At 40.3% G+C, this 25,823-nt stretch overlaps 1 protein-coding gene across 1 annotated transcript in view; it reads left to right on the top strand.

The window, feature by feature from the left end:
• glrbb (glycine receptor, beta b) overlaps positions 1 to 25,823 on the top strand; it is a 31,739-nt gene that overhangs the window by 3,536 nt on the left and 2,380 nt on the right. Inside the window, exons 4-10 of the mRNA XM_034227594.1 lie at positions 2,397 to 2,503; positions 4,260 to 4,327; positions 10,233 to 10,459; positions 12,876 to 12,958; positions 13,428 to 13,568; positions 15,601 to 15,753; positions 19,025 to 19,317. Of these exons, the coding sequence (XP_034083485.1) occupies positions 2,397 to 2,503; positions 4,260 to 4,327; positions 10,233 to 10,459; positions 12,876 to 12,958; positions 13,428 to 13,568; positions 15,601 to 15,753; positions 19,025 to 19,317 (1,072 nt within the window). The remainder of the gene's footprint in view (positions 1 to 2,396; positions 2,504 to 4,259; positions 4,328 to 10,232; positions 10,460 to 12,875; positions 12,959 to 13,427; positions 13,569 to 15,600; positions 15,754 to 19,024; positions 19,318 to 25,823) is intronic.

A 25,823-nucleotide genomic window follows, 5' to 3' on the forward strand; every position in this document is an offset into this window, starting at 1 on the left:
CCCAGACTAAAGTGTCAAATATGAGGAGTTCCCTTTTAGTGACTTTTTGAGGTGCCCATTTTGCATTGAGTTAAAGCATACTTCCACTTTGTTTATACTTGATAGATCTTCCACTCCAGTCTTTCCCCTCAGTCATGATTGATAAGAGCTTGTCAGCTACTTCACTGCAGAGCTATTCAAGTGTTATATGAAAATGTAAGAGTCAACAACAAATGATGGGCATCCAAGAAAGCAACACCAAATCCTCTAAAAGCATGTTTTGTCAGGATTACATTACATGTCACTTGTTAGACGCTTTTATCCAAAGCGACTTCCATACATTCAGTACTTTGGACAATCCCCACAGGAGTAATGTGGGGTGAAGTGTCTTGCCCAGGGACACAACGACATGCTGACTGCAGTGGGGTTTGAACCTGTGACGACCTGATCCGAACACCAACACTCAACCCACTGCACCACATGCCTCCAGGATACTTATAATACTAGAGTACAACATTGACCCTGTTTAAACCTTATATCAAATATGTCCTGACTATGTTAAGATGTGATTTCACCTGATAAAATGTACACCTGGTTTTCATTTGTGTTCCATTTTGGATCTGATGGAGGTCCGATAGCAATACGAATGAGATTAGATCGGCCGTAGTTCCGGCCATGTAGTTGTTGTATGTCATCGATAAAGCCATTGCGTTTACTTGTGTTTAATGTGGTCACAATGCCTACCACCTTTTTTCTGATCACATCACAATATGTCTTCAATGTGTTTTCGGTGCATTTACAAATGTCCAAACACTATCCAATTACTATTCTATTACCCAAAATGCATTTAATGCAAAGGGGTAAAGGGGGTAAAGGATGCTACCTTGAATACTTGCTAAGCTCTTCCTTATTCATTCCCTCCTGACCGTCTACAGCTGACTCGTAGCATACCAACTGTTGAGAAAGTGATAAATGAAAAGGAACATTTTCAGGTCATGGATTCAATAAAAGGCTAAATGATCTTTGTCTAACAACAGAATGAACTTGGACATGTTCTAACATGCCTTTTTGCCTTTTGGATTGTCCATCACTTCTATGCTGGGGAGAGCTGCGCCCCTTACTCCCTTAAATGGTAACAAATGGCTCCACAATGAAAGTTTTGAAATGAGGGAGAAACTGTTTGATGTAATCCCAGTATTGGCAAGTGTAAGCTGTATGACATATTTTAGAGTTTAGTGCTCTGGATGCCTTTGTGGATCAAGGGAACCACTTGGTTCCAGTTTAGCTGTTGTGCTCGAGGTTGTCAGAAGGGTCTGTTAAAAAGGAGAAAAAAGAGGTTTAGTGGATAGGAATGATGTGTTTCACTTTGATCAGAGGAAGCGCATAACATACACACGCTGCACGACATTCCTGTGGAGCACTTTAACTCATCCTCTGTGCATGATAAGGTTTACATAATGATATGTAAAGTGCTTTGAGAAGGGGAAATTCTTTGGCTTGAGAATCATTGCCACCCACAAGGACGCTTTATTTTTCTCCTTTCTCTCATGCCAGATCCTGTTCTCCCCTTTCCCTTCCTCTCCTATTGTTTTTTCATCAGTCAACCTCAGACAACAAATGATGTTTGACTGAACGTCTTTGAAAGTTACCCCTTTATGGTGATAATTATAAGTAGACAGCTGTTTTTGGTATTCTGCAAAACGGTTCAAAGGGAAACTTTCATTTTTGGATTCAATAAAAAGTGAAAATACACAGAAACGATATGTTGTTTGTCTTGACAAGTTATGTATACTTCCTGCCACCCACATGGCATGATCAACGAAAACTAGACCGATGTGTAGAATGTTGGGGGATCGATAAGCATAAGTGGAAAATTATATGAATAACCATGTTTCCATTTGTGTATAATCCCCTGAACCTCACCTTAGCATGCGCTCTTAATACCTACATAGGGATGGGTTTTGCTAGATTGCAAGGTTGGACCCCAAGGTTTCTTCAATAGCTGAGATCAGACAACAACAAAAAAACTCTGGCTCTTGACATGTATTTTTTAGTTTGTAGGTTACCTGAAGGCCACCGTAGTTCTCCAAAATGCTGTGGTAACTCCAGACCTCACCTGAATATCTTTGGAATTGAAAATATGTAACGATGGTCCTTCAAGATATACAGTGTCACTACAGTTTTGCAGATGCTATCAAGGCTGCATGCTCTTAGTTTTGTTTGAGCTGGACATTCCCAGTCAACATTGTCTTCATGGTCCAAAAGGGCATATTTGTGCTGGTACTGGTACAATTCTCATGTTAATAGCATGCAGAGCAGACGTGGGTGTGCTGTGCATCTGCATTGTTCATCTGCCAAGAATTTGACCTGCTAATGTAATCGTGTCTGCAGATCCCTCTCTTCTTTTTTGTATGCAGAGAGCTGTCAGCTGATGATCTGGCACGAGTTCCTGAAAATACAACCAGTAACATCTTGAATAGGTTACTGTTAACCTATGATCCCAGAATAAGGCCCAACTTCAAAGGCAAGTCTCCTTTCCTCTCAATCTGTCTCTGTCCATTCCTAATTTACATTTTTGCTGCAGTGCTTTCATGCTAATTAAAGAGACCACTTTACTAGAAATATGTATCTCCAGATTCCTTTCATGAACTTGGAGCAGGGACAGGTATCGGCATGAAGCGTGCATTAGACATTCATTCAATGTAATTTCCTGTCACACGTACACTTGCATACACTTGCATCCTAAAGTCAGTTTATTATTGTGTTGATTTACAGTCACAGGCTGTTATGAGGAAAAATAACATTTCAAATGGGGCCCTATTATGCTTTTCGGGGTTTTCCCTTTCCTGTGTTAAATAGGTCAATAGGTAAATGGTCTGCAAAGGCTAACATCCCAAAATTCCCTCCAGAGGTAGTTTGTTTCCCACACACTGCCTGAAACACCTTGTTGAAACTCCTTTGTTTACTTGTGGAACATAGTGACATCACTATGTAACACTCGCACTTCTTGGCTAATGCTCCAACACATTGTACGTGATAGGCTAAGGGGCGGGACATCTCTAAGCGGTTGATCAATCACAACAGAGCCGGCAAGCTAACCAATCAGCAGACTGGGCTCTGGTTTCAGACAGAGGGTGAAAAGAGGTGTTGCAGCACAGGCAGTGTGAGAAAAATAAAGAGCTTTTTGAATATTAGAGCATGGAAACATGTCAAGGTAGAGACACTACATACACATATGAACCTGAAATAGTAACATTATAATAGGGCCCTTTTAAGATGTTACTCAATTGACCAAAAAACAAAGTACAGTGTGTAGTTTGTTTGTTCTCATGTCTTCTCTAGGATCTGCCTCTGTTATTTTGTTCTTTACCGTCCAACAAGTGTCCATCTTTACAGTGTGTGTACAGTGTATTGTAAATGTCACAATGTACCAGGCTGCAGCCTCACAGACAGAGCCATAAAAATAACAAAGAAGTGATTGACGACCTCTGCGTCTGACTGATGGTCTTACCAGCCTTCAGGTAGTTTCCATCCTCTGGCACTTGGCAGCAGAAGCGGTATCTGGGACTAAATGTCTGATGTGTTGTGAACAGAATCAGCTCCCTCTCTGAATGCCTGGGACCGCTTCAGCAGCCAAACATCTGCTCTTGATTTCAGGGTGGGCTAAAAAGCTCTCCGTCCATTAACATCCATGTCATAATCTCTGAAATTACATCCTTAACTGTGCCTTGTGAATAACTTTCAAATGCTGAGCTGATTTCACAGTCCCTATAGACTTTGAACTTACAACAGAAATGTTAGTTAAATATTTGTTGGTTAATGCATGGAAGTTGTGAGCTCAATGACCCCTGCATAGTATGCACATTAATATTGTGAATTGCTTGATATCATTTATCATATAAAACGGCTAAGCTTCCAGGAAACACCTCAAAGGAAATAATGTATTCAAAGCAGTGTGAGCAGCACTGCATTCACTTAGGGTTTTATTAGTTTTTGCTAAAGGTGGAGAGAGATGTAAGTAACAGCATAAGTGTAGCAGAGAGGATTTAAGGTTTTGTTATTACTTTTTAATGGCAATGAAGTCTTGCACAAATCTAGATCAATAACACAATCATCTGAAGTGTTATATATAGAATGAAAGACCTTACGGGTTTTACAAAGCATTCTGACACTTACTGTAAGCTACAAGCCACAGAGGTATCTTACTCTCATCACAAAGCAGCTATAAAACACAACAGACCTATTACTAAAATATATGTTTTCCTTTTTTCTAAATCCAGGAATTCCAGTGGAAGACAGAGTGAACATCTTCATCAACAGTTTTGGCTCCATCCAAGAAACAACAATGGTAAGAGTTCACTTCAATATAGTGTGCAGTGAGGATGCACTTTTGTAGGCGACCCTCAACCAAAAGCTGAGATGTTTCCATTGGATTTCAGTCTATTGCAGAAACAAAGCTTTGTGGCCAACACACGTTTATGATACTGTTCTTAATCCCCACATATAAACACCACTTTGTGATTTTCGTAAATGCAATCGTCAGAAACTAAACGCTAACTTAATGCTATAAGCAAACTACATCACGGTCGCATGGCTGTGCATCACCACCGCTGAGCTAAAGATGGACCTGTGTCATGAGATGACGTTAAGAAGTTTATTGATTCACTTGCCATTTTTATGACACAGAAGCTTCACAGGAGGATTTACGGAATGTTTTATGTTGTTCAATAAAACGTGAACATCTCGTAAGCTTGTGTTAACCACAGACGTTATTTAGGGCTTTTAACCACAAACACGATTAACAAACTATTGGCTTCGAGACGAGGGAACCGGAAGTGGTTAAATGCTAAGTCTTTTCTGGACTCATTAATGAACCACTCTATTCCACTTCAGCTTAGCAGTATTGATAATCAATACTTCTGCCGATTAGATGCAGTGAATCAGAGCTTACAAACTGCTTCTTCCTACAAGTTTTAAAACTGATGCATGAGCATGTTTTCTAGACAGTATCAGACCATTTAGCAGCAAGTCATTATCCAGGCTGGGGTTTTCATGCCCCATTTATCTGATGGCTTAATTGCTGATAAAGAAGTGCAGTATGAATGCCAGTGAGCGGATTAAGCTCAAGGACGGCACTGGGTCGAATCTTGATAATTTAGGAAACAATAAAAGGGAACATTCCTGAAGGTTTTCTAATGAGCCCAGCTTGCTGGTGTGTTTTCATTTTAAGTGGCTGGGAGGAGCCAATAACCATAAAGTGTATCTATCTCAGCAAATATGTTGAATCATGTGTCACGGTAATTGAAATTAATGCAGTGTGGTGTGACAAAATCCAATGTTTGACTTAATTCTGTCTCATGAAACCCTTTATACAGGGCAGATTTACAGGCTGTGATTTAGAGAGTTTTGTTCCATAACAGAATATTTCAAAGCAGTAATTAAGCAATAAAACAAGCCTGTTTCTTGCACAACTAATTCAGGCCCATTTAACCCCGATTAATACCAAGAAAGGCCATGAATAAAAAATCTGAGCCTAAAATGTTGATTTTTATTTACAGTGCATTTTTTTGGGGGGAAATTGGAATACTACCAAAACCAAGCCATTTGGACACTATATGTCCCCACAAAATGTAAACTGAACAACTTACAATTGAAATGAAAAGATAACTAGATGTGTTTGCAAAAGCTATCAAACTGCTGTCAGATGTGGTGTTGGAATGGTGGGAAAACACTAGTGGCATGCTCCTCAAACAAAACAGTGTAGCGCATACGTCATAAAGACTAACAATACATGTCACCCAACCTTATTGGCTCATTTAGCAGGCAGACCTGTGGACTGTGAAGCAGCTCATGAACACATGTTGCCAACCTCAGGCTTCCCGGGAGCAGGTTACTACATATTAGACCTTTGTTCTAAGAGTCCTGTAGCAGATCTAGACTATGTCTCAATCCAAAGCAATGATCGGTGTTTTCCAACTTCATTTAATGAAGAGTGACACTCTGAGAAAAAGCCTTAGATCGTATATAGGCCTACTGAAACTGAGCTGTATGGACATTTACTCTGGAATTATTGCTTTTGGCTGGTGATCAGTGCAGTGTGTCCGCTTGTACAATATTTCAGTGGATGGTTTTACACTGGGACTAATAACAGAACTATGCAGACAATGGAAAAACATATATATAATAGTTGGGGTCCAAGGATATTTAAAGAAGAGTCAACATAGGTGGAAACAATGAAGAGGGAAATGGAATAGGACTACGATGGGAATGAAGAACAGGAATGAGTAGGAAGAAATGGGAAGAATGTGGAAAAGAGCTGAGAAAGAAAACACAAATGTAGACAGAAAGTGAAAGACAGTGACAGATATCAGATAGAAAGGCAAAAAGGAAATAACAATTGGGCAGAAGACAAATGTAAAGGCAAGAGGAACAGAGACGAAAACAAGACAATAGATAGTAGGAGACCAGGGCCGGTGTTGTGCCGTATATTGAAGCCGTGTTCGCGGGGACGTGCAGGGCACAATTATTGGACGTTTCGTCTAGTTTTCTAAGTGCAAGAACGAAATAAATGATTTACTTTCTATAGTTTTGTGTGCACAGACTACAGGTGAACAGCAAACACCAGTGTGATTTTGGTGACAGTACGACTATCTTGGGCAGAGTTAGAGTGGGGGTGCCAAATCCGGCAGCACCAACACCTGGTCTGCCACATGTGGAAGCCCCTCTTTAGTTTTTCACCTGTTGAGCCCAGAGTAAAATGCTTTTGTGTGCACAAACTAGAGGGGGACAGCACACACCAATGTGATTTTGGTGACAGTACGACAAAGTTATAGTGGGGGTTACAGAGTAAATCATTTATTTCATTCTTCTGCTTAGAAAACTAGACGAAACGCCCAATCATTGAAATGACGTCAGCCTCGCGCGTCCCAGCGAACACGGCTTCAATTCACGGCAAGCCTTCAATCTACGGTGGGGATCAAAGATGATAAGAAAGAAAAATAACAGAGGATTGCGAATAAGTATGGAAAAAGCAGAGAAAAGTAAAGGCTGCTGGAGGGGGAGGAATCTAAGGAAAATAACCCATGAGAAGGAAAGAGAAGGGATCGAGATGAACAAAAAAGACCTGAAACTGAGACAGAAAAGAGAGATTAGGGACTCCCAGAGGTCAAATCTGTCTTCCCTCTTTCCACTACAGGCCCATCAAAAGACAGAAAGAAAGTGAGCAAAGTTCAAAATGAATCCTGGAGGAGAGGGAAGTGACAGCTGGTCACCTCTCCCCCTCATTGTGTCACTCTGTGGGGTATCTGATCTCAAGAAACCCTCTCTCGTCATGTACACCTCTGGAGGCCAAAGACCACTGTAGTTAACACATCTATTCTCACTTCTTGATGGTAATCGCCAGGAGAGGATGACTAATGTGAAGCTGTGAAATAAATTGTAGCTCTGTGTTTTCAAACTGCTTCTCCATTTGAGTTATCCTTGTTGATTACACCGAGTGGTTATGTTAAACCTCTCTGAAACTCAATGCAGAACAGGCACCTTGATAGTGAGCCAGGGGAAGATATATTTCCTTGTCTGGTTTTCAGGAAGGCGAATGTTTGGGAATTGGCCTGGGTCTCTATCGGAGCCGGCAGTAGCTATTTGTGCAGTCCCTTGAGGACTAGTTGGACATTAGATTGTGAAATTGGGTTGTATAGAATCACAGTTGGCTTTACACAATGAGATATCAACAATGTGACCACTGCTCCTTCTCTTACAAATGTTTACTGGCAGGAAGATAAAAGCACATTCTGGGTGAGGGCTGAATGTGTAAACCATCATATGATAGCTGTGTATGTGATGGCGTTCGCAGAGTTTTTCAAATAGTTCCTGACTATTTATAATGTGTATACCACAGAGGAAGAAACCCTTTCATTTGATTTCTTGTCTCAAGCTTCGTGCATCAGCATGTACCACAACAAATGACATATTGATTTCAATTTTGTTGTAGCATTTTTGCCAGGAAAATGAATCATAGATCACTGTATTATGGAATACACAGAATGACATTCAGTTTAAGGATAATAACATGCTCAACATGTTCATGTTGCTGGGTCTAATTTATTTTTAAGAGCTATTGTATTTATATTTTCAAATGGCACGATTAAATGTAGAAACATAAATTGTTTTGGTCCAAAAGAACAGGTTTTATTGTGAAAAGTTATCGTAAAAAAAAGCAAGTTGTGAGTTAGTTCAGTCCAGTATTTATGAAGATACTAAACTAGAGATAAAGCTCCCATAATGCTGATAAACATCATAAGAATGTCCTTTCTTCAAGAACAGATGACCAATAAAAGCAAATGTATGTCTGCTTGCTGTTTCTCACTGTCAAATCTCGCTGTTACTGAAATTGTTTCCAGTTGGAATATGTTTTGCCAGGAAAAATGTGAACATCGCATTTACAAAAAAGCAAGGGAAAACTTCGAAAACACATCTGGCTTGACTGAACTATTTGGCAGCAAGCACATTACACATATTTATCAGAAATACTAGCCTGTGCAATCCCAAAATAAGAGCAGAAAAAGGAGAATCACTTTAGCTACTGGGCAACGTGTTGTAATCGAGACAGGTGTCTCCCAGAGGAGGCAAATGAAAACATGGAAGAACACCTGAGAGCAATACATGACATGTTGCAGAGCTGCAGCCAAGATAAGCTTCATTTAGGGGTGAGGGGCAAAATGTTGACAGAGATAGGATCAAACAAAGGGGGCTTATTGGGGCCTTATTTTCCACAGGGGGCCAACACTTGAAGTAAGTGAGTAAAAGGATCACTGAGTTTGAAGCATCCCCCAGAGAGGGTTTTCTGTCATGGTGGCCAGAGACAGAACTGCAGGGCATGTGATCCAAACACATTAAAACCAACAGGATCAGACCTTCTAAAATCACTAATTACAAACTACGAACAATTTGAACCATAAAGTCCATTGTTTGCTTTTTTAAAGACCACCGACAGCTTTATTGATGTATTGTTTTGGTGTCATTCACCTAGGCCAGCAGTTGGTCAGACTCCACAAGATATAGAAACGGGCTAATCAGGGAATAAGGTCAGCAGATGTCACTGGTATCATGCATTTTTAAACACATTTGGGTTTCAAAGGGATGCATTTCTTGGCTCTGATTGCCTTGAATTTGACTTTATAATGATGCAATGTTTTAACATAGATTGCCTGATTTTCTCTTTATTTGGTTCGTCAAACATGAATGTCATAATGGTCCATTATGCGCTCTGCTGAGGATTTAATGAACGTCAACAATGTTCTTTGTTCTCATTATGTGAGAAAAATTATAATTTTTTTAAAACACCTGAGTGCCGACAATAAATGTTGGATTTTAGCGGACTCTAGGCTGCTGCATACAAAAAGGTAAACAATATTAAAAACAAAAAATTGGAAGAATGGAAGGTAGAAGCACATTTGTTACCCAAGCACACCCACACACCTATACAGCTGGTTTATTTGACATGTCATCCATCTTCACACTCAGGATTATGGTCCTCCCTAACACCTGGTCCCAGAACAGCTTGAAGCACGCCATCAAAGCAGGAACGAAAAAAACCTCCCAAAACCTCACTCAGTGATACTTTCCCACCAACATGAATGTGGACGTTTCCCTAATAAGCTTTATAATGAGGCACTTTCTGCAACACATGCTGTTGTATTGATAACATTTGACCCTTGGACTGTGTTTTCTGTGTGTTCACTGCTTTAAAGGCAGACGCCATGAGTGTTTTCACTGCAGCTGTAAAATGTCCCTCTGCATGATAAAGTATTATGTTGAGATGATTGCTGTGAAAAAAAAAGTACTTGTTAATGACTTAATAGAAGTAGAACATATAACGTGTCAAAAAGGTGGAACTGCTGTATCCTGAGAAAGTGAACGTTTCTCAAAGGCAGTGTAGACATTTTTTAATAATGTGTACTTTTTTAAACTGCAAACCAAACCATTATTCATCAAATACATGTTTTTAATTTAGACTTTATAATAAATGCCTTGCAGTATTTTGGAAAGGGAACTCAATCGTCATAAAAATAAAATAAGTGGCTGTTTTGTGTTCAATCTGGGAATTCTCCTTTTAACATGGACATTATTATATATTAAAAAAAGCATCTAGATTCCATTATAAAAAGGTCAATAAGTCCTTTAAACGCACCCACATTGTGTCCAAGAGTAGCCTACTAACCGTGTACATTGCTCTGTTGTGTTACACCCAACAGGATTACAGAGTGAACATCTTCCTGCGGCAGCGCTGGAACGACCCCAGACTGAAGCTACCTGCGGACTACAAGTCTGATTCCCTCACCGTTGATCCCACGATGTTCAAATGTCTCTGGAAACCTGACCTGTTCTTCGCCAACGAGAAGAGCGCCAACTTTCACGACGTTACTCAGGAGAACCTCCTCCTCTTCATTTTCCGTAACGGAGACGTCCTCATCAGTATGAGGTAATGGATTTTGATTAGACTTTTTCCTTGTCTTTACTGTTGAATGGGATGTCAATTGAAGGCAATACTTAAGGGACATGCCATCCAAAGACAACAGGAGTCCCCTCTCAGCTCATTATGTAATGTTTTGAATGTTTAATACTAAATATACTCCAATTTGTGTTGGAGGAAAATGTCACATCACCTATAGATCTTTAAATATCTTGCACACAGTACCTTTATCTGTCATTGAATTAGAAAACGTAACAATCACTTATTTTCTCCACCCTAGGAAAATAATGACAGAACATGTCATTCTCTTGGTTCATTTAAGTGTGCATGTTCACTGGCTTCCTCTTAAAATCACTTTGAATTGAACTTCCACTTTTTCACATTTGCAGTCATAGCGTTTCCAGTATTACATTACATTGCATTTAGCTGACGCTTTTATCCAAAGCGACTTACAATAAGTGCGTTCGACCAAGAAGATACAAATTTGAAGAAAACTGAATCATATAAGTACATCAGGTACATCAGGTTTCATAAAGCTAAAACATTTCAAGTGCTACTCAACTGGCTTTAGATAAGCCAGTCCTTTATTAGTATATAAGTGCTTCGTTAATAGTTCTATCGCTCGAAGTGGAGTCGAAAGAGATGAGTTTTCAGTCTGCGCCGGAAGGTGTGTAAGCTATCAGCTGTCCTGATGTCAATGGGGAGCTCATTCCACCATTTTGGAGCCAGGATAGCAAACCCACGTGTTTTTGCTGATGGGAACTTGGGTCCCCTTCGCAGCGAGGGTGCAGCGAGTCGTTTGGCTGATGCAGAGCGTAGTGCACGTGCTGGGTGTACGGTTTAACCATGTCCTGGATGTAGGAAGAGCCAGATCCATTCGCAGCATGGTACGCAAGTACCAGTGTCTTGAAGTGGATTCTAGCAGTTACCGGAAGCCAGTGAAGGGAGCGGAGGAGCGGCGTGGTGTGGGAACATTTAGGAAGGTTGAAGACCAGGCGAGCCGCTGCATTCTGGATGAGCTGCAGAGGTCGGATGGCACATGCAGGTAGACCAGCCAGGAGGGAGTTGCAGTATCTTTTTTTGCAACTCACATCTCAGATGTTTGAATTATGTCTGGTATGTTCTATGGCCTGGTTATGTGGCCATTGATGAGCCATTTCCTAAGAACCAATCGACTAAATCAGCTTAAGTGGTGGGATCAAGAATGTCCTACATAGCTATGAAAATGTTAAAAATGTGGATGAGATAAACACCGTCATAACAGCAGTGAAAGTCCACTTAGAGAAATAACAAGAATGGATGTGTCACTCAAGACTTATTGCTTTGGGCAAAACTAAATAATACCCCACTCGAGGCAAAAACAATTAGCCATAAACACGATGTCAAGCTAAATGAATGCGCACTATGACTAAATGGCAATATGATGCTATAATCAAACTCAGTGAAAAGCATGCCAAACGCTTTAAATGCTGTATGTGTTCGCTAGACTTACCTTGAGACTTTAATGTGGTGATTTAAATCGATCATTTGATTCCTTAATGCCCTGCAAATGAACACTGATTATTTTAGTGTTGTATGCATCTGAATCAGTTAGGGAAGGTTTGTTTAGCATATTTGCTTGGATTCACCGTGTTGTTTTTTTTGTTTTCCTTCTGGGTAAATAATCATTGAGGCTTTGGGCTCGAAGAGTGAAATTATAAAAAGATAATGAGAGTGTTGAATATATTAGGTGGAAAAGCATTTTATATTCTGAAGAGCTAAATGCTAACTAGTTCGGTAAACAGCCATTTTTCTGTGTTTCAATCCTCAGATGATCCTTGTGAAGTTGTCGATACTTTTGAGCGTAACACATGTTGTTTAAGCAAATGCCATATGAGGGTGAACTTTTAAATCCTAGTAAACTTTAAGGTCATACTAGTGTCATGCAAAAAAAGGCTTGTTTGAGTGTAAGAGGATCAAACAGAGCAACAAAAGCACAGCATAATGAAAATCATTATTACTGTAAGGGAAACTTCTGTAGCAATGGAGAGTCAGGACTCAGAGAGACACGAGGAGAGTTGGAGCTTTGATGTCAAACACTGATGGTTTATTTGGAGCTTCGGCCGGAGAATTCACATCACAAATCCAAGAGCCAGAGGTTCTCACTTCACGGTAGAGTTGCCACGTCAAATCTGAAGAACTCTACCCCAGACCCATGTATTTAGCTAGTTCAGAGAGAATAATCAACATTGAGCATAACAAGATAGAATCATACCACCTCTATCAGCTGACGCCAGCAGGCAGGAACAGGGAGACAAAACACTGAGAGCACAGCAGCCAAGGTTACAGGTGCGTGTGCTCAGTCAGGACAGTTTGAACTGATAAACTGGGTCAAAGTCATGGACCTTGGAAAATATTTCCCCAACAATTACCTTTCTCTTTTCAGGTTGTCCGTCACCCTCTCCTGTCCGCTGGATCTGACTTTGTTCCCTATGGACACCCAGAGGTGTAAGATGCAACTTGAAAGCTGTGAGTTTTACTGAAATAGCAGCAACTTAAATCATTGATCCCAAACCCCATATGTGCTCTGTAAATATGATTGCTGCTTGTTGATTTTTGGAAAATGCAGTATTAATGAGTTGGGAATATATTTGTTTTGGGGTACATGAAAGCTTTTTGCTTGTGTTTAGAAGCCATGGCGAACACTGTGAGAAGTAGAATAAATCATCATATTTTAAGGCTGCTGTGAACGTCTCGCAGTTAATTGAGCTTGACTGTGGTTATAGCATCTTGTTTACAAAGCAGTTTAGACTTGAATGAGCAAAATAACTTAAAGCGATTCCCCTCTAATGGCTAACCCGCCTGCTGAGACAGTCTGTGCATTCAGTTTTTGTACTCTATTGTATATAACTGTTATCAGATATTGTGGTCATATAGAGCACTGTATATGTGATGCATGTGTGTAACCAATGTGTGCCTTTGTGTATCTTCTATCCAGTTGGCTACACCACAGACGACCTGCAGTTTATGTGGCAGACAGGAGACCCGGTGCAAATGGACCAAATCGCTCTGCCACAGTTTGATATGTCACAAGAAGACATTGACTATGGGAACTGCACTAAATTCTACACAGGAACAGGTACTGCCCTACGGTTTTCTTACACATGTTTTAACAGGATGCTGCAAACATTGCTTATCAGTCAGAGAAGTGGGAGGGAGGCTGTGGCTCAGTATGATGGACTTCGAATCAGGGGGTAGCATGTTCAAGTCCCACTGCAGTCAGCATGTCGTTGTGTCCCTGGACAAGACACTTCACCCCAAATTGCTCCTGTGGGGATTGTCCACAGTACTGAATGTATGCAAGTCACTTTGGATAAAAGCGTCTAACAAAATGACATGTAATGTAAAAAAGTAGATTCAATCATTCAAAATACCACTAGAGCTGAACAAAAGTAGCTACAGTAGGTCTCTTTTAACATAACTGATTAAAATAACAGCAACGTCAAATATTTAGAACCAGTAGGGTAAACTACAGCATTAGTTCAGTTTACCTTTCGACAATCATACCATTATTTCTCCCAATATAATGCTTTAAACCTCTTAAAACTGATATAGATTTTAGGATTTGACACCTGGGGACATACTGTACGTTTTCCTTTAAACAGACAAAAGCTAGTTTTACATTCAGCGGTACTACCGGAAATGCACTGTGTGTATCCTTGAGGATTTACAAATATGATAACTACATTTATTTTCTCATACAACAAAAACATTGTCTTTGGTTACTACCACAACTTAGTCAAATGGATTTACCTGTCCGTCTCAACAGTGACTTCTGTACTATGTCTTGGATTGGCAGTATGCACAAGCAGTCTCAAACTACACTAAATGTTATGTACATTGATATTTCCAAGATGTTTGATGTAGCTACAATGAACATACCCAGACTACTACAACATTTAACTCCTTTTTCCCAGGATGCTGGCAGGGCAAGTATTCATATAATAACATAGAAGAAAAACGACATAAAGGGTCCTGGTACTGTGCCACATTCAGACCGTTGTCAGTAAAAAAAACGACATTTGCGATGAAATGGAAAATCTCTATCAGCCAACAGAGCGGGTATGACCTCAGTGCTCTTGCACTTGTGAGGCATGCTGCTGGCAATGATTCAGCCTTTTAACGTGTTTCCATAGCAACGTGGCTAGACACAAAGATCTCCTCTGTGTACGAGTGGTTTGAGCCTGCTCTGCAACACAGGCAGCCCTTATATGCTTTATAAGGCTCACACAGAGATCCCTGGGCTAGTTAAATATTACTCCAGCCCATCCACTCTATCGTCCCATTGGACCCACCGACCAGCCTCAAAGAGCAGAACACAACGCTGCCGTAGGAGGACTGAAGTGCACTGACGCTTATTCCATACTGCATTAACCCTGACTAATGACAACCACATTTCCAGAAGAGATGGATCGGTTAGAATTGATATTTTATGAATGCAGTGCTTTTAATCGCTATCCTCTTAAATTAAGGGACCATGTTTCTACCCACTAAAATATGAACTGGCTGAGGACAAATCTCCTACATAATAGACATTCTATGAATTGGAACAGTGTTTTTTTGTCATGGGTGCTGCCCTGAGTACTCAAACAGGTCTTAGCTTTAACACAGTTAGCTGAAATGATGTTAAAGTCCTTATGCCCATTGACCTTTTTCTTTCAATTCTCTTTGGTTTCCTCTATTACTAATGGTGCACGCAGCTGTGCTTTGGTTTCTGCTGGGAGAAAATGAGTCAAATAAGATAAAGGTCTTAACCTGGCTGCTACCTTTCCTCTAAATGCCTAATACAGGTTTAATAGACCAAGTCAGAATAGAGCCATTTCTCTCACCTGCTTCCCTCCTTCAATACAGGAGCAAAGAGTTCCCGTTTCTAGCTCAAAATGAGCCATTAAAGCCATCAAAAGAGATATTGAGAATTACAAAACAGCTAAATGCAAAATCCAAACAGTTAAACTAATAAAACGATTCCAGATTTTATTTTATAAAGGAGCTTTAGGCTGAATGTTTGTGTCATTTTCTAACCCATTCCCTATTGTGCCTGTGTCCTATCTGCTTATTTTTACCTGAAGTTACCTAAATCATTTTTGGCCATTATCTACTTCCTCATGCAGGGTACTACACTTGTGTGGAGGTTATCTTCACCCTAAGGCGACAGGTTGGCTTCTACCTGATGGGTGTTTACGCCCCAACGCTGCTCATCGTAGTCCTCTCCTGGCTGTCCTTCTGGATCAACCCTGATGCGAGTGCTGCCAGGGTGCCTTTGGGTACGGATTATTTGATCAATTCCACCACCTTCCACTGACATTTACCAATACACACGATGTGTAAATATTCCTTGTGCTGCTCAACCAGGGCTGAGTGCACGTCGGATATTAGATCCAAAGAGGGGAGGGTATTATTCAGGTAAATAAAGCGTGAAAACCCCTTTTGTAAAAATCCATAGATAAAAATGAACCCTCTGTAGAATATAAATGTTTAAGGGATCATTGACATTACGGCCTCAATCTTCTCCATTGTGACATCATCAATCACTTTGACACCATGATGGACTTTATCCATCAAGCATGGTGACACTGGCCAGTGTTGTTCGTTATGTCATAAATCACTGAATGTAAGTTTAATTGACAGATAGGACCCACCGCAAGCTTAGTTGTTATTGGCAGTGCAAGTCTAAATACATGGGAATTCGAGCCTGCAATAACTGCACATTTTTACTGGTTTGTCGAGGTGAAAAAGTTCTTAGTTTTTAGTCATGGAAAAGAACCCAAGGTTGATCGGTTTGATTACCAGATCTAAGTGGTCACATCAGATTCCCTAAATGCATTCAATCTGAAATATCAACAGACTGGATTACATTTTCTATCCAGCCACTTTGCCAGTTAAATTCAAACACAGACCTACACTGCCAATATGAAATAGCATTTAGTCAATTGTGGCCACTCTATTTAACTCAAGCTTAAAATATGCAGGCACATGACTTTGAGAAGAGAACAAGTACAAGGACATGTGTGTTCCTGATAAAGCATTATATTAATCAGTAACAAGAGTTCTTCAGGAGAGAGAGAACCAGGAACCGCTCAGATGGCCAATGAGCCACACCTGATCCCTATTAACCCAAAATTAATGAAGGGTGTGTGTGTTGAAGCTCAGGAGGACAAGCGCCAAATCTTCCCAGCCTGAAGAAGGTGCAGCTAGACCGTTAGCCTGAGACCCGAGAGGATACGGGAATGTTTTGGCACCGCTAGTGCTTGTTTATGCACAGAATAAATCAAGAGCTCGAAACAGATCAGCTGTCTCTGGTATCCCTCTTGCTTAATGTGTTGTTGGCACAGCCATGGGGCAAGTCTTAGCTGCCACCTGCATGATGGGAAACTCTCAAACTAGGTTTAAACACTTTGTTTGGTCAGAATGGTCGACGGATATTAAATAAACCCTATTACGATTGTTAGGGCATTCCCTATATTGTGTTACATAGGTTTTTGTTCATGTAAATACAAAGGCTGACATCTCAGTTCACCACAGAACCTGAAACGCCTTAATCGGACTCCTTTGTTTACTTCTGTAATATAATGACATCATAAAGTAAGACTCACACTTCCATTGGCTAGCGCTTCAACACATTGTAAGTGATTTTTGTGATTTTGATATACTTTATTAATCCCCGTGGGGAAATTGTTTCTCTGCATTTGACCCATCCTAGTGTTAGGAGCAGTGTGCTGCCATTTTGAACGGCGCCCGGGGAGCAGTGTAGGGAACGGTGCTTTGCTCAGGGACACCTCGGTAGCACTTGGTCTTGCCGGGACTTGAACTGGTGACCTTCTAGTTGCCAAGCCAAGTCCCTATCGACTTCGCCACCACCGCCCCGTGATAGGCTAAGGGGCGAGACATCTCTCAGCGGTTGACCAATCACAACAGAGACAGCCAGCTAAAATAAAGAGCTTTTTGAACATTAAAGCATGGAGGCATGTCACAGTAGAGGCACACAATACAAATATGAACCTGAAAGTTTGCATACTAGGGTATTGGGTAAAGGGTCAAATGGTAGAATTTAAAATAACATCATCATACAGACAAAGCTTCAGTTTGTTGAAAAATGTCCATTCCATTTCATGCTACTCCCTTTCATTTCACATGTGCCTAATATGTCAGTGTCACCAACAAACCGCATCACACGGGCACCTCTGTGTGTGCAGCGCTGCAAGGAAAAGATAATCATTGTTATCCCACTCCACTCCTCCATTTCTCCACCCTCCCTCCAGTTTTATATCACCACTCTCATCCCATCATCACCCCAGCTCCTCCTGGAAGCCTCCTCTGACTTCTCTCTAAATGGGATCAGACCAGGTCAGTCAACATTAAGGTGTGGGACTGCACTCATGCATTGCTCTTTTCTGTGTGTGTTAGCCTTTTTTGTGTTTCCTTTTGGATGTCTACTATATGTTCATTTAACTGAGTGTTTTTTACATTTTCATGTTTAGAGCGTGTTTTCTTTCGACAAAGGTTGTCTTTCCATTGCATCAAAAATATGTTTTTCTGTCTGATACAAAATGCAGGTTAATTTTGTACAGGCTGTGTATCATAGGGATATAAGACAAACAAAGCTATTTTAGTATCGCCACCTTTCATGTTCCCTCTTCATAGATAATAGGTGGGCTACCGGGATGACAACACTCTCTTTAACAGTTGCAGTGAGGATAGAGCAGTTTTATTATAAACCTTGAACCCTGTATGAACCCGCTCTTGATGAGTGACCATAATGAAGCCTGCAGGCAAAACCAATCGGCCCTTCTATTGTATTTATCATTTGTCTATAGCTTCACTACAGGAACAGTGATTGCAGTCGTTGGTGGTTATAATACCATCCGAGGAGAGTGGTTGTAATTATTTCTGATGTTGCTGCCGTGCAGCGGGGATGTCTAACCTGTAATCCTGTTAGCTATCAGAGATAAAAACAATTTCGAATTACTGCTATTAGGGGCTGTCTGAGCTCCTGCAGATGTCCTAATAAAGGAGGAAAATAACGGTCATGGATTTCTAATTACACTTATGTTTACAGAAACCCTGGGTGGGTGTGAACATTTGATGACAGCTTGTTTGCATATTGGGAGATTAAATTGTTCAGTACTTAGTGCTTTGATAAGGAAATGAATCTGTTTCTTTCTCCCAGTAGTAAGTAGATTCAATGCTTGTGCTCAATGATACACAATAATAAAAACAGCTAGAGGACACATTCAGGACTGTCCTATGTCGCTGTTGTATGTTGACAATCATGGTTACACCCAGTCATGATTAACAAGAGCTAGGAATTGATCCCAAATATAATTTGGGAAAATATATCAGGAACCAAACCAGAATTTGACATCGACTACCTAGTTATATTATTGTCTTGTTTACTTAATTGTATCCGATCAGTAGATATGTAAAGTGCAGAAACGAGATGTATTACTAATAGAAAAGTTAGATTTCCACTTCACATCAAACTTCCTTTGACTTTGCTGACTGACAAGGTTAATTTCCTTCTTCTTCTTCATTAAGGCATCCTCTCGGTGCTCTCTCTGTCCTCCGAGTGCACCTCCCTGGCTCAGGAGCTGCCCAAAGTGTCCTACGTCAAGGCCATCGACATCTGGCTCATCGCTTGCCTGCTGTTTGGTTTTGCCTCGCTGGTGGAGTACGCCGTGGTTCAAGTGATGCTTAACAGCCCGAAGCGCATCGAAGAGGAGAAGGCCAAGATGGCGGTGAAGGAGAAGGCACTGGGAAACATCCCCGATGCCAAGAACAACACGGTCAACGGGACCGGAGGGACACCGCTGCATGTCAGCACCTTGCACGTCAGTACAACTGGTTTGATAACTTGAGTGTGTGTGTAGATGTTTGTACATGTGTGTGTGTGTGTATGTTTCACTCTTACAAAATACTGTGCACATGTAGTCAGCAGAATCAGCTTTCTCCATTCAAAACACTATTTCCTAATATTCATTAGGAGTAAAAGGCCAGTTGATATTTGACCACAAGTTGGAATTGTTCAATGGTTTTATGTTTGTCTATTGATGGGCAGGCTTACTTTATTATTGCAACAATCCCTGGTTATATTTTGGGTGGCAACCTATGTAGTTGTCTTACCCCTTTCTCACTTCCCCTTGTTTCCTGATGATATCTACACTGTCACTCACTTACAATTAGGGGAAAAGGACACATAAATCATCTTAGCAAGTAAGTATTTTACCACTTTATCGAAAGTCATCTTTCTCAGTTGTTATCAACAGCTAATCCCCTGACTCCATTATATCTCATGTGAACAGCATTCATTGTACGATGATGCTGTGTCTTCCAAACTATATACTAAATATCCCAAATAAAATAGTTTTACTGCTCATTATCGATATTTGTTGACACTATTAAGACAAACATTCTACCCACATGGTAATTGTAATATTGACATTATCTTAGCATTTATATACAGTTCTTTACTTTATGTTGAATCTTACACACCAAGAAAACAACAAAACAAACTATTCAAAATTATGTATGACTGAAGCCAAAGGAAATATCAAATGATGCCTTTAGGTTTCCTACAGTACTTGCAATTCTGACTTTCACTTTATGTATAACGTTCAAATCCATAGGCATACAAGATTTTCCCTTAGACATTGATGTTGTAGTTCAATCACCCCACATTTCAATATATATGTTTTGTTGCTTTGTGAAAGTGTGCAATGCGTATTTTCTTAGTCTGTGTTTAACCTTCAACCTATGCTATAGTACAATAGTAAATAGCATATTTCCGATCAAACAGCCTCAGGCTTGTAACAGTGAAGCATAGAGATGTCATCTAAATGCAAAACATGGAATTCCACTCCTTAATAATTGGCATTGTCTCTATCACACACAGCTCAGTCACGACTCAAGTCTGACACTCACATGCACATCAGGCGTGCAGCATGTTGTATGGGTCTTCCAATTGTACGCCTAATTGAAATTAATTTACCTCCGAGTCTACGGACCGCATTCGGTTTGAGAGGATTACATTACTCCATTGAGGTTTAATGGATTTTCTTGTCAAAACCAAATCAAAATAATGAAGCTCTAATGAGCTTAATGACTTCAGTGAGTTAGCATCCATACTCTGATTAGATCGCGTTCACCCCGCAGGCCTTCTGGGAAGTTGATAAAGGATTTTTGTTGGACGACATTAAACTGCATCCTTTTGCTGTTCGTTTTTTCCTTGTTGTCCGCTCTGATAGCACATAGAGGGAGTAGAGGAGTTACAAGGCTCAAGATGAGAAAGCAACCATATTAGGCAGCATTGTAAAACATAAAGTACATCTAATTGTGGCTCCAAACATATTTCCTCCCTCTTAAAATAACAGTTCATTTATCAGATTTGAGTCCAAGCTTCAGGATCAAACAGCTACTTTACTGGGTTTTCAAAGTCTGTTTTCAATCAAGTCAAATAATCATAAACAGCCTCATTTTAATGTTCCTCACAGTTTAGATTAATCATATCTGCTGAGTGGGTGTGATGTCCCAGATACATCACACATTCACACAACTTTTTTTTTTGGTTTTAGAAAGGGCCCTTTTATGCTTTTTGTGGTTTTCCCTTTCCTTTAGTGTGTTATAGGTTTTTGTGCATGCAAATCAGGGGTGGGGAACCTTTTTCCTCTCAAGGGCCATTTCAATTTTTTCAACATCCTCCGAGGGCCGTACAAATTATTGACCTCTGCTTAAAAATACTAAAATCACAGCCCATTCATTTGGCCTTTCTTTCATGCCGTGCAAAGAAAAAGCAACCTTTTAATCCAGATATCTTACCATGACTCGCGTATGCATGCACGTGCACGGTTGTGGCATGACCACCCAAACAGAAGGATATGGACACAAGATGTGTGCAAATGTATTTAGTTTCCTATCCATGTGTTCATGATTTAAGTTGGGGTGGACCTAACCTCCTCTAGGGGGGTCCGGGGGCATGCTATTTTTTTTTTAATGTTGAAGTTAAACGCATCAATCTGGTGCACTTTGAGAGCAACATTAAGAGATCTATGGATACATCTCTCAACACCCATATCCTCCTGGCACCCGAGGAAAAAAAGTGTCTTCCAATTTCCTTTTTTTTGTGATTTCCTACCTATTTAGGGTTAAAAAAACATCTTGCAATTTAGACTTTTTTTATTTTATTTTAAAATGTTACAGTATGTCCACTGTAGAGGACGTCGGAACCATATTAGTTTGAAAAGACAGCCACAATTAACAGATGGACTATGTAACGTATTATGGTTATAGAGTGATATTAATACAATAATACATTCACCTTTATTTAAAACATGAATAAGTAATTGATCTGAACATTGCTGTTTATTTGGTCAATACAAAACTAGCTTGTTTTTTGGTGAATCTTTCCAGATCTTCAAAGACTTTGTAGTCAATGTAGTGGGAAAGTACCTCATTGACTCCAGTCGGCACGGGCTGTAGGGTCATCTTGACTAGTTTTATGGATGTGGTCTCCATTTGACCTGCTCATAGAAACAACGCTTGCATTCCTGAGGCAATTCTCATTTTTGATGGCTCCACTTAAAATAAAAACAACAATAAGACATACGTGCTACTCTTGGCTCACAGGGGGCCATGTCTTTCCAGCTCGTCCCTGTCTCTATGTATCTGTGCGCTCATGGAGCCTCCTGCATCTTTCCCCCCCTTCTTCTTGACCCTCTTCTATCCCAGGTGTGAAAGCCTCATCTCTCTCATCATCTGAGAGCTCAAAATCGGAATCTCCCTGAACTATCTGGTACAGAAAATGTCTGCTTCAGTTCCGTCTCCTGCAACAATATTGAGTCATAAAGTCCATGAAGACGGTCCTGACGTCCACTAGAATGGACATTTATAAAAGAGCTGTTATTTGAAAACTTGAATTATTTAATTACTTTCAGAACTAATTATACAGTTCCTGACATATTAATAAACAAGAACATATATGATTTTCATGGTAAAAATGACAATTATTCAACAATATTTGACTTCTCCTACTTCTTCTATAACATGTTGTTTTTGGTATGCCAGCCACTTTGGATGAAAAGAAAGAGGAACTTCCCAGCATGCAATTTTAACCAATGACATCTCACTGGAAAGACCAGGATGTCCTCTGTGCAGTACATCAGGGATTGATAGAGTAGCTCAAAAGAGTAAAAGGAGATGCATGTTAACAAAATGTCCACTACAGTGGACATTTTCAATGGGCTGGGTCCCAGGAGGATATGAAACAGAACTGTAAGCAGATGTTCTTTTTCTTTATGGATATTTTACAAATCACTCCCCTTTTAAACTGTAGGCCTATTCTTGTTTATTAATAACAACTTTTTTTTACTGTCATATAGTATTGTATACCTGTTTACTTTATTCTCTTATTTTTCTATAACTATAATGATCATATACTATAGAGATGTGCCTTTACCTCACTGGTTGTAGACAAAGCTTCTTATATTCGTTAGCATAGCTAGCTAACCAGATGCTAATAACAACAAAGTTATTGACTGTATGCTCAGTATGACAGATGAACAGATCGCCACTGGGCTTTCAACTAAAGCAGGGGTGGGGAACCTCCGGCCTCCGGGCCGTATACGGCCCGCGAGACAATTTGGTACGGCCCAAATAAATATTACGGAGGTAATTTATAAAATCACGCAAAAAAGAAAAAAATTTAAGAAATCTAGACCGAAAAAAAATTAAACAAGCGAGTGCCTGTTTTTCCTGGCCAAGGTCAGGGTCCTTGAACACAACACGAGTTTAACGTGTCATCACGTGGTATATGTCTCGACTATAGATGAGAGTAACACCTACGTCACTTCCGGGCAAAAATGACGGCCCCGCCCACTTTTGGGGGAAAACAACGCTGTCATTTGAATGGCGGTCAATACAAATTCTGGAGTTTTTGCCAATCCGATCAATTTTTTTTTGAAAACCGTCGATTTTTGGATCTTCTAAGAGCCCGATTACGATGGCCAGACAGGCCATCGTAATCAATTACATTTGATCATTGGTAATCGACAATCGGTCTTGATATATGGTTAAATTAAAATCAGTAGGCGAGGCTGTAATTTCTCCAGCTGTTACTCTCATGAGCGAGGCGGAACAAAATAGTTTATCATGCCAACAAGCTGCCGTGTCGTTTATTGCACCTCAAACATTAAAAATAATCCAGAGTTCAGTGTTTCTGTACTTCCTCTAAGAAGAAAGGACAGTAAAAGAAGAGCTCTGTGGCTTCAGGCTCGATCGCCGTTCAAATGACAGCGTTGTTTCCCCCAAAAGTGGGCGGGGCCGTAAAGTGACGTCGATGTTACTCTCATCTATGAAAATCGATCGCCTACTGCTATATTTAACCATATATCGAGCCCGATCGTCGATTTCTAATGGCTTAATGCAATTGTTTGCCTGTCTAGCCATTGAAATCGGGCTCTTTGATGATCCAAAAATCTCCGGTTTTCTTACATTTCTGATCGGATTGGCAAAAACTTCAGAATTTGTATTGACCGCCGTTCAACTGACAGCGTTGTTTTCCCCCAAAAGTGGGCGGAGACGTTATTTTTGCCCGGAAGTGACGCATTTGTTACTCTCATCTATGGGCATAAATATGTCTCATAATTATTTGTGTGAACATAAAAATAATTTGTGTGTAAATATGTGATTTGTAAATGTAAAACACCATCCACAAATGTGTTTAAAAGATTTGCAAACTCACAAATAAATGTGCAAGTGTAAAACGGATCTGCAAATACGCTAAATATTTTCACAAATAAAAAAAAGATCTGTGAATATCTCTTTAACATTTACAACTTTCGATCAGGCATTTGTGAATCCATTTTGTATTTGTCGACCAAAAATGCGCTTGCGGATCTGAAATCTCTGCTCGTGGATCTCACATTCTGCTTGAGACATATCTATGCCCATACTCGACTGACAGGGATGCAGTTCTGACGGAGAGCACCAGAACGCCGCTCCAGCACTTCAGAAATTGCAGTAGCCATAAGGAGCCGTACACATGCCGCAGTTTTTGCGTGGCTGTGTCTTTAGTTGTAAGCCCAGTGGCGATCTGTTCATCCGTCATACTGATCATACAGTCAATAACCTTGTTGTTATTAGCATCTGGTTAGCTAGCTATGCTAACGAATATAAGAAGCTTTTTCTACAACCAGTGAGGTAAAGGCACATCTTTATATGATCATTATAGTTATAAAAAAATAAGAGAATAAAGTAAACAGGTACAAAATACTATATGACAGTCAAAAAAAGTTGTTATTAATAAAGAAGAATACAGTTTAAAAGGAGAGTGATTTGTAAAATATTCATAAAGAAAAGTAAATTTGCTTCCAGTTCTGTTTCATCTGGGTGTTGAGAGATGTTTCCATAGATCTCTTCATGTTGCTCTCAAAGTGCACCAGATTGATGCTTTTAACTTCAACATTTAAAAAAAATCTTTCCGGGGGAGCATGCCCCCCAGACCCCCCTAGAGGAGGTTAGGCCCCCCCCCCCACTTAAATCATGTTCACATGGATAGGAAACTAAATACATTTGCACACATCTTGTGTCAATATCTTTCTGTTTTGGTGGTGACGCCACAACCGTGCACGTGCATGCATACGCGAGTCATGGTGAGATATCTGGATTGTGATCTGTGATGTGCTGCAACCCATTTTCCCCTTGGGGACTAATAAACGAATACTACTATCTGGATTAAGAGGTCGCTTTTTCTTTGCACAGAATGAAATGAATGGGCTGTGATTTTAGTTATTTTAAGCAGAGGTCAATAATTTGTACGGCCCTCTGATGATATTGTAAAAATTGAAATGGCCCTTGAGAGGAAAAAGGTTCCCCACCCCTGAACTAAAGACACAGCCACGCAAAAACTGCGGCATGTGTGCGGCTCCTTATCTGAAGTGCCGGAGCCGTGTTCTGGTGCTCTCCGTCAGAACTGCACCCCTGTCAGACGAGACATATACCACGTGATGACATGTTAGGCTCGTGTTGTGTTCAAGGACCCTGACTGTGGTCAGGAAAAACAGGCAACTCGCTTGTTTAATTCTTTTGCGGTCTAGATTTCTTTATTTTTTTATTTTTTGCGTGTGTTTATAAATTACCTCGAGGGCCGTACCAAATGGTCTCGCGGTCCGTATGCGGCCCGGAGGTCGGAGGTTCCCCACCCCTGATGTAAATGGTCTACAAAGGCTAGAATCCCAAAGTTTCCTCCAGAGGGAGTTTCTCTCCCTCACACTGATATAGTCCTGTCTATCTTTTCAAATAAACTAATTAATAGTGTTGTTCACAAGGTCGTTTGTGGGTGGTT

Source organism: Gymnodraco acuticeps, unplaced genomic scaffold (genome assembly GCF_902827175.1).
Source record: "Gymnodraco acuticeps unplaced genomic scaffold, fGymAcu1.1, whole genome shotgun sequence".
In the NCBI taxonomy this organism is placed as follows: domain Eukaryota; kingdom Metazoa; phylum Chordata; class Actinopteri; order Perciformes; family Bathydraconidae; genus Gymnodraco; species Gymnodraco acuticeps.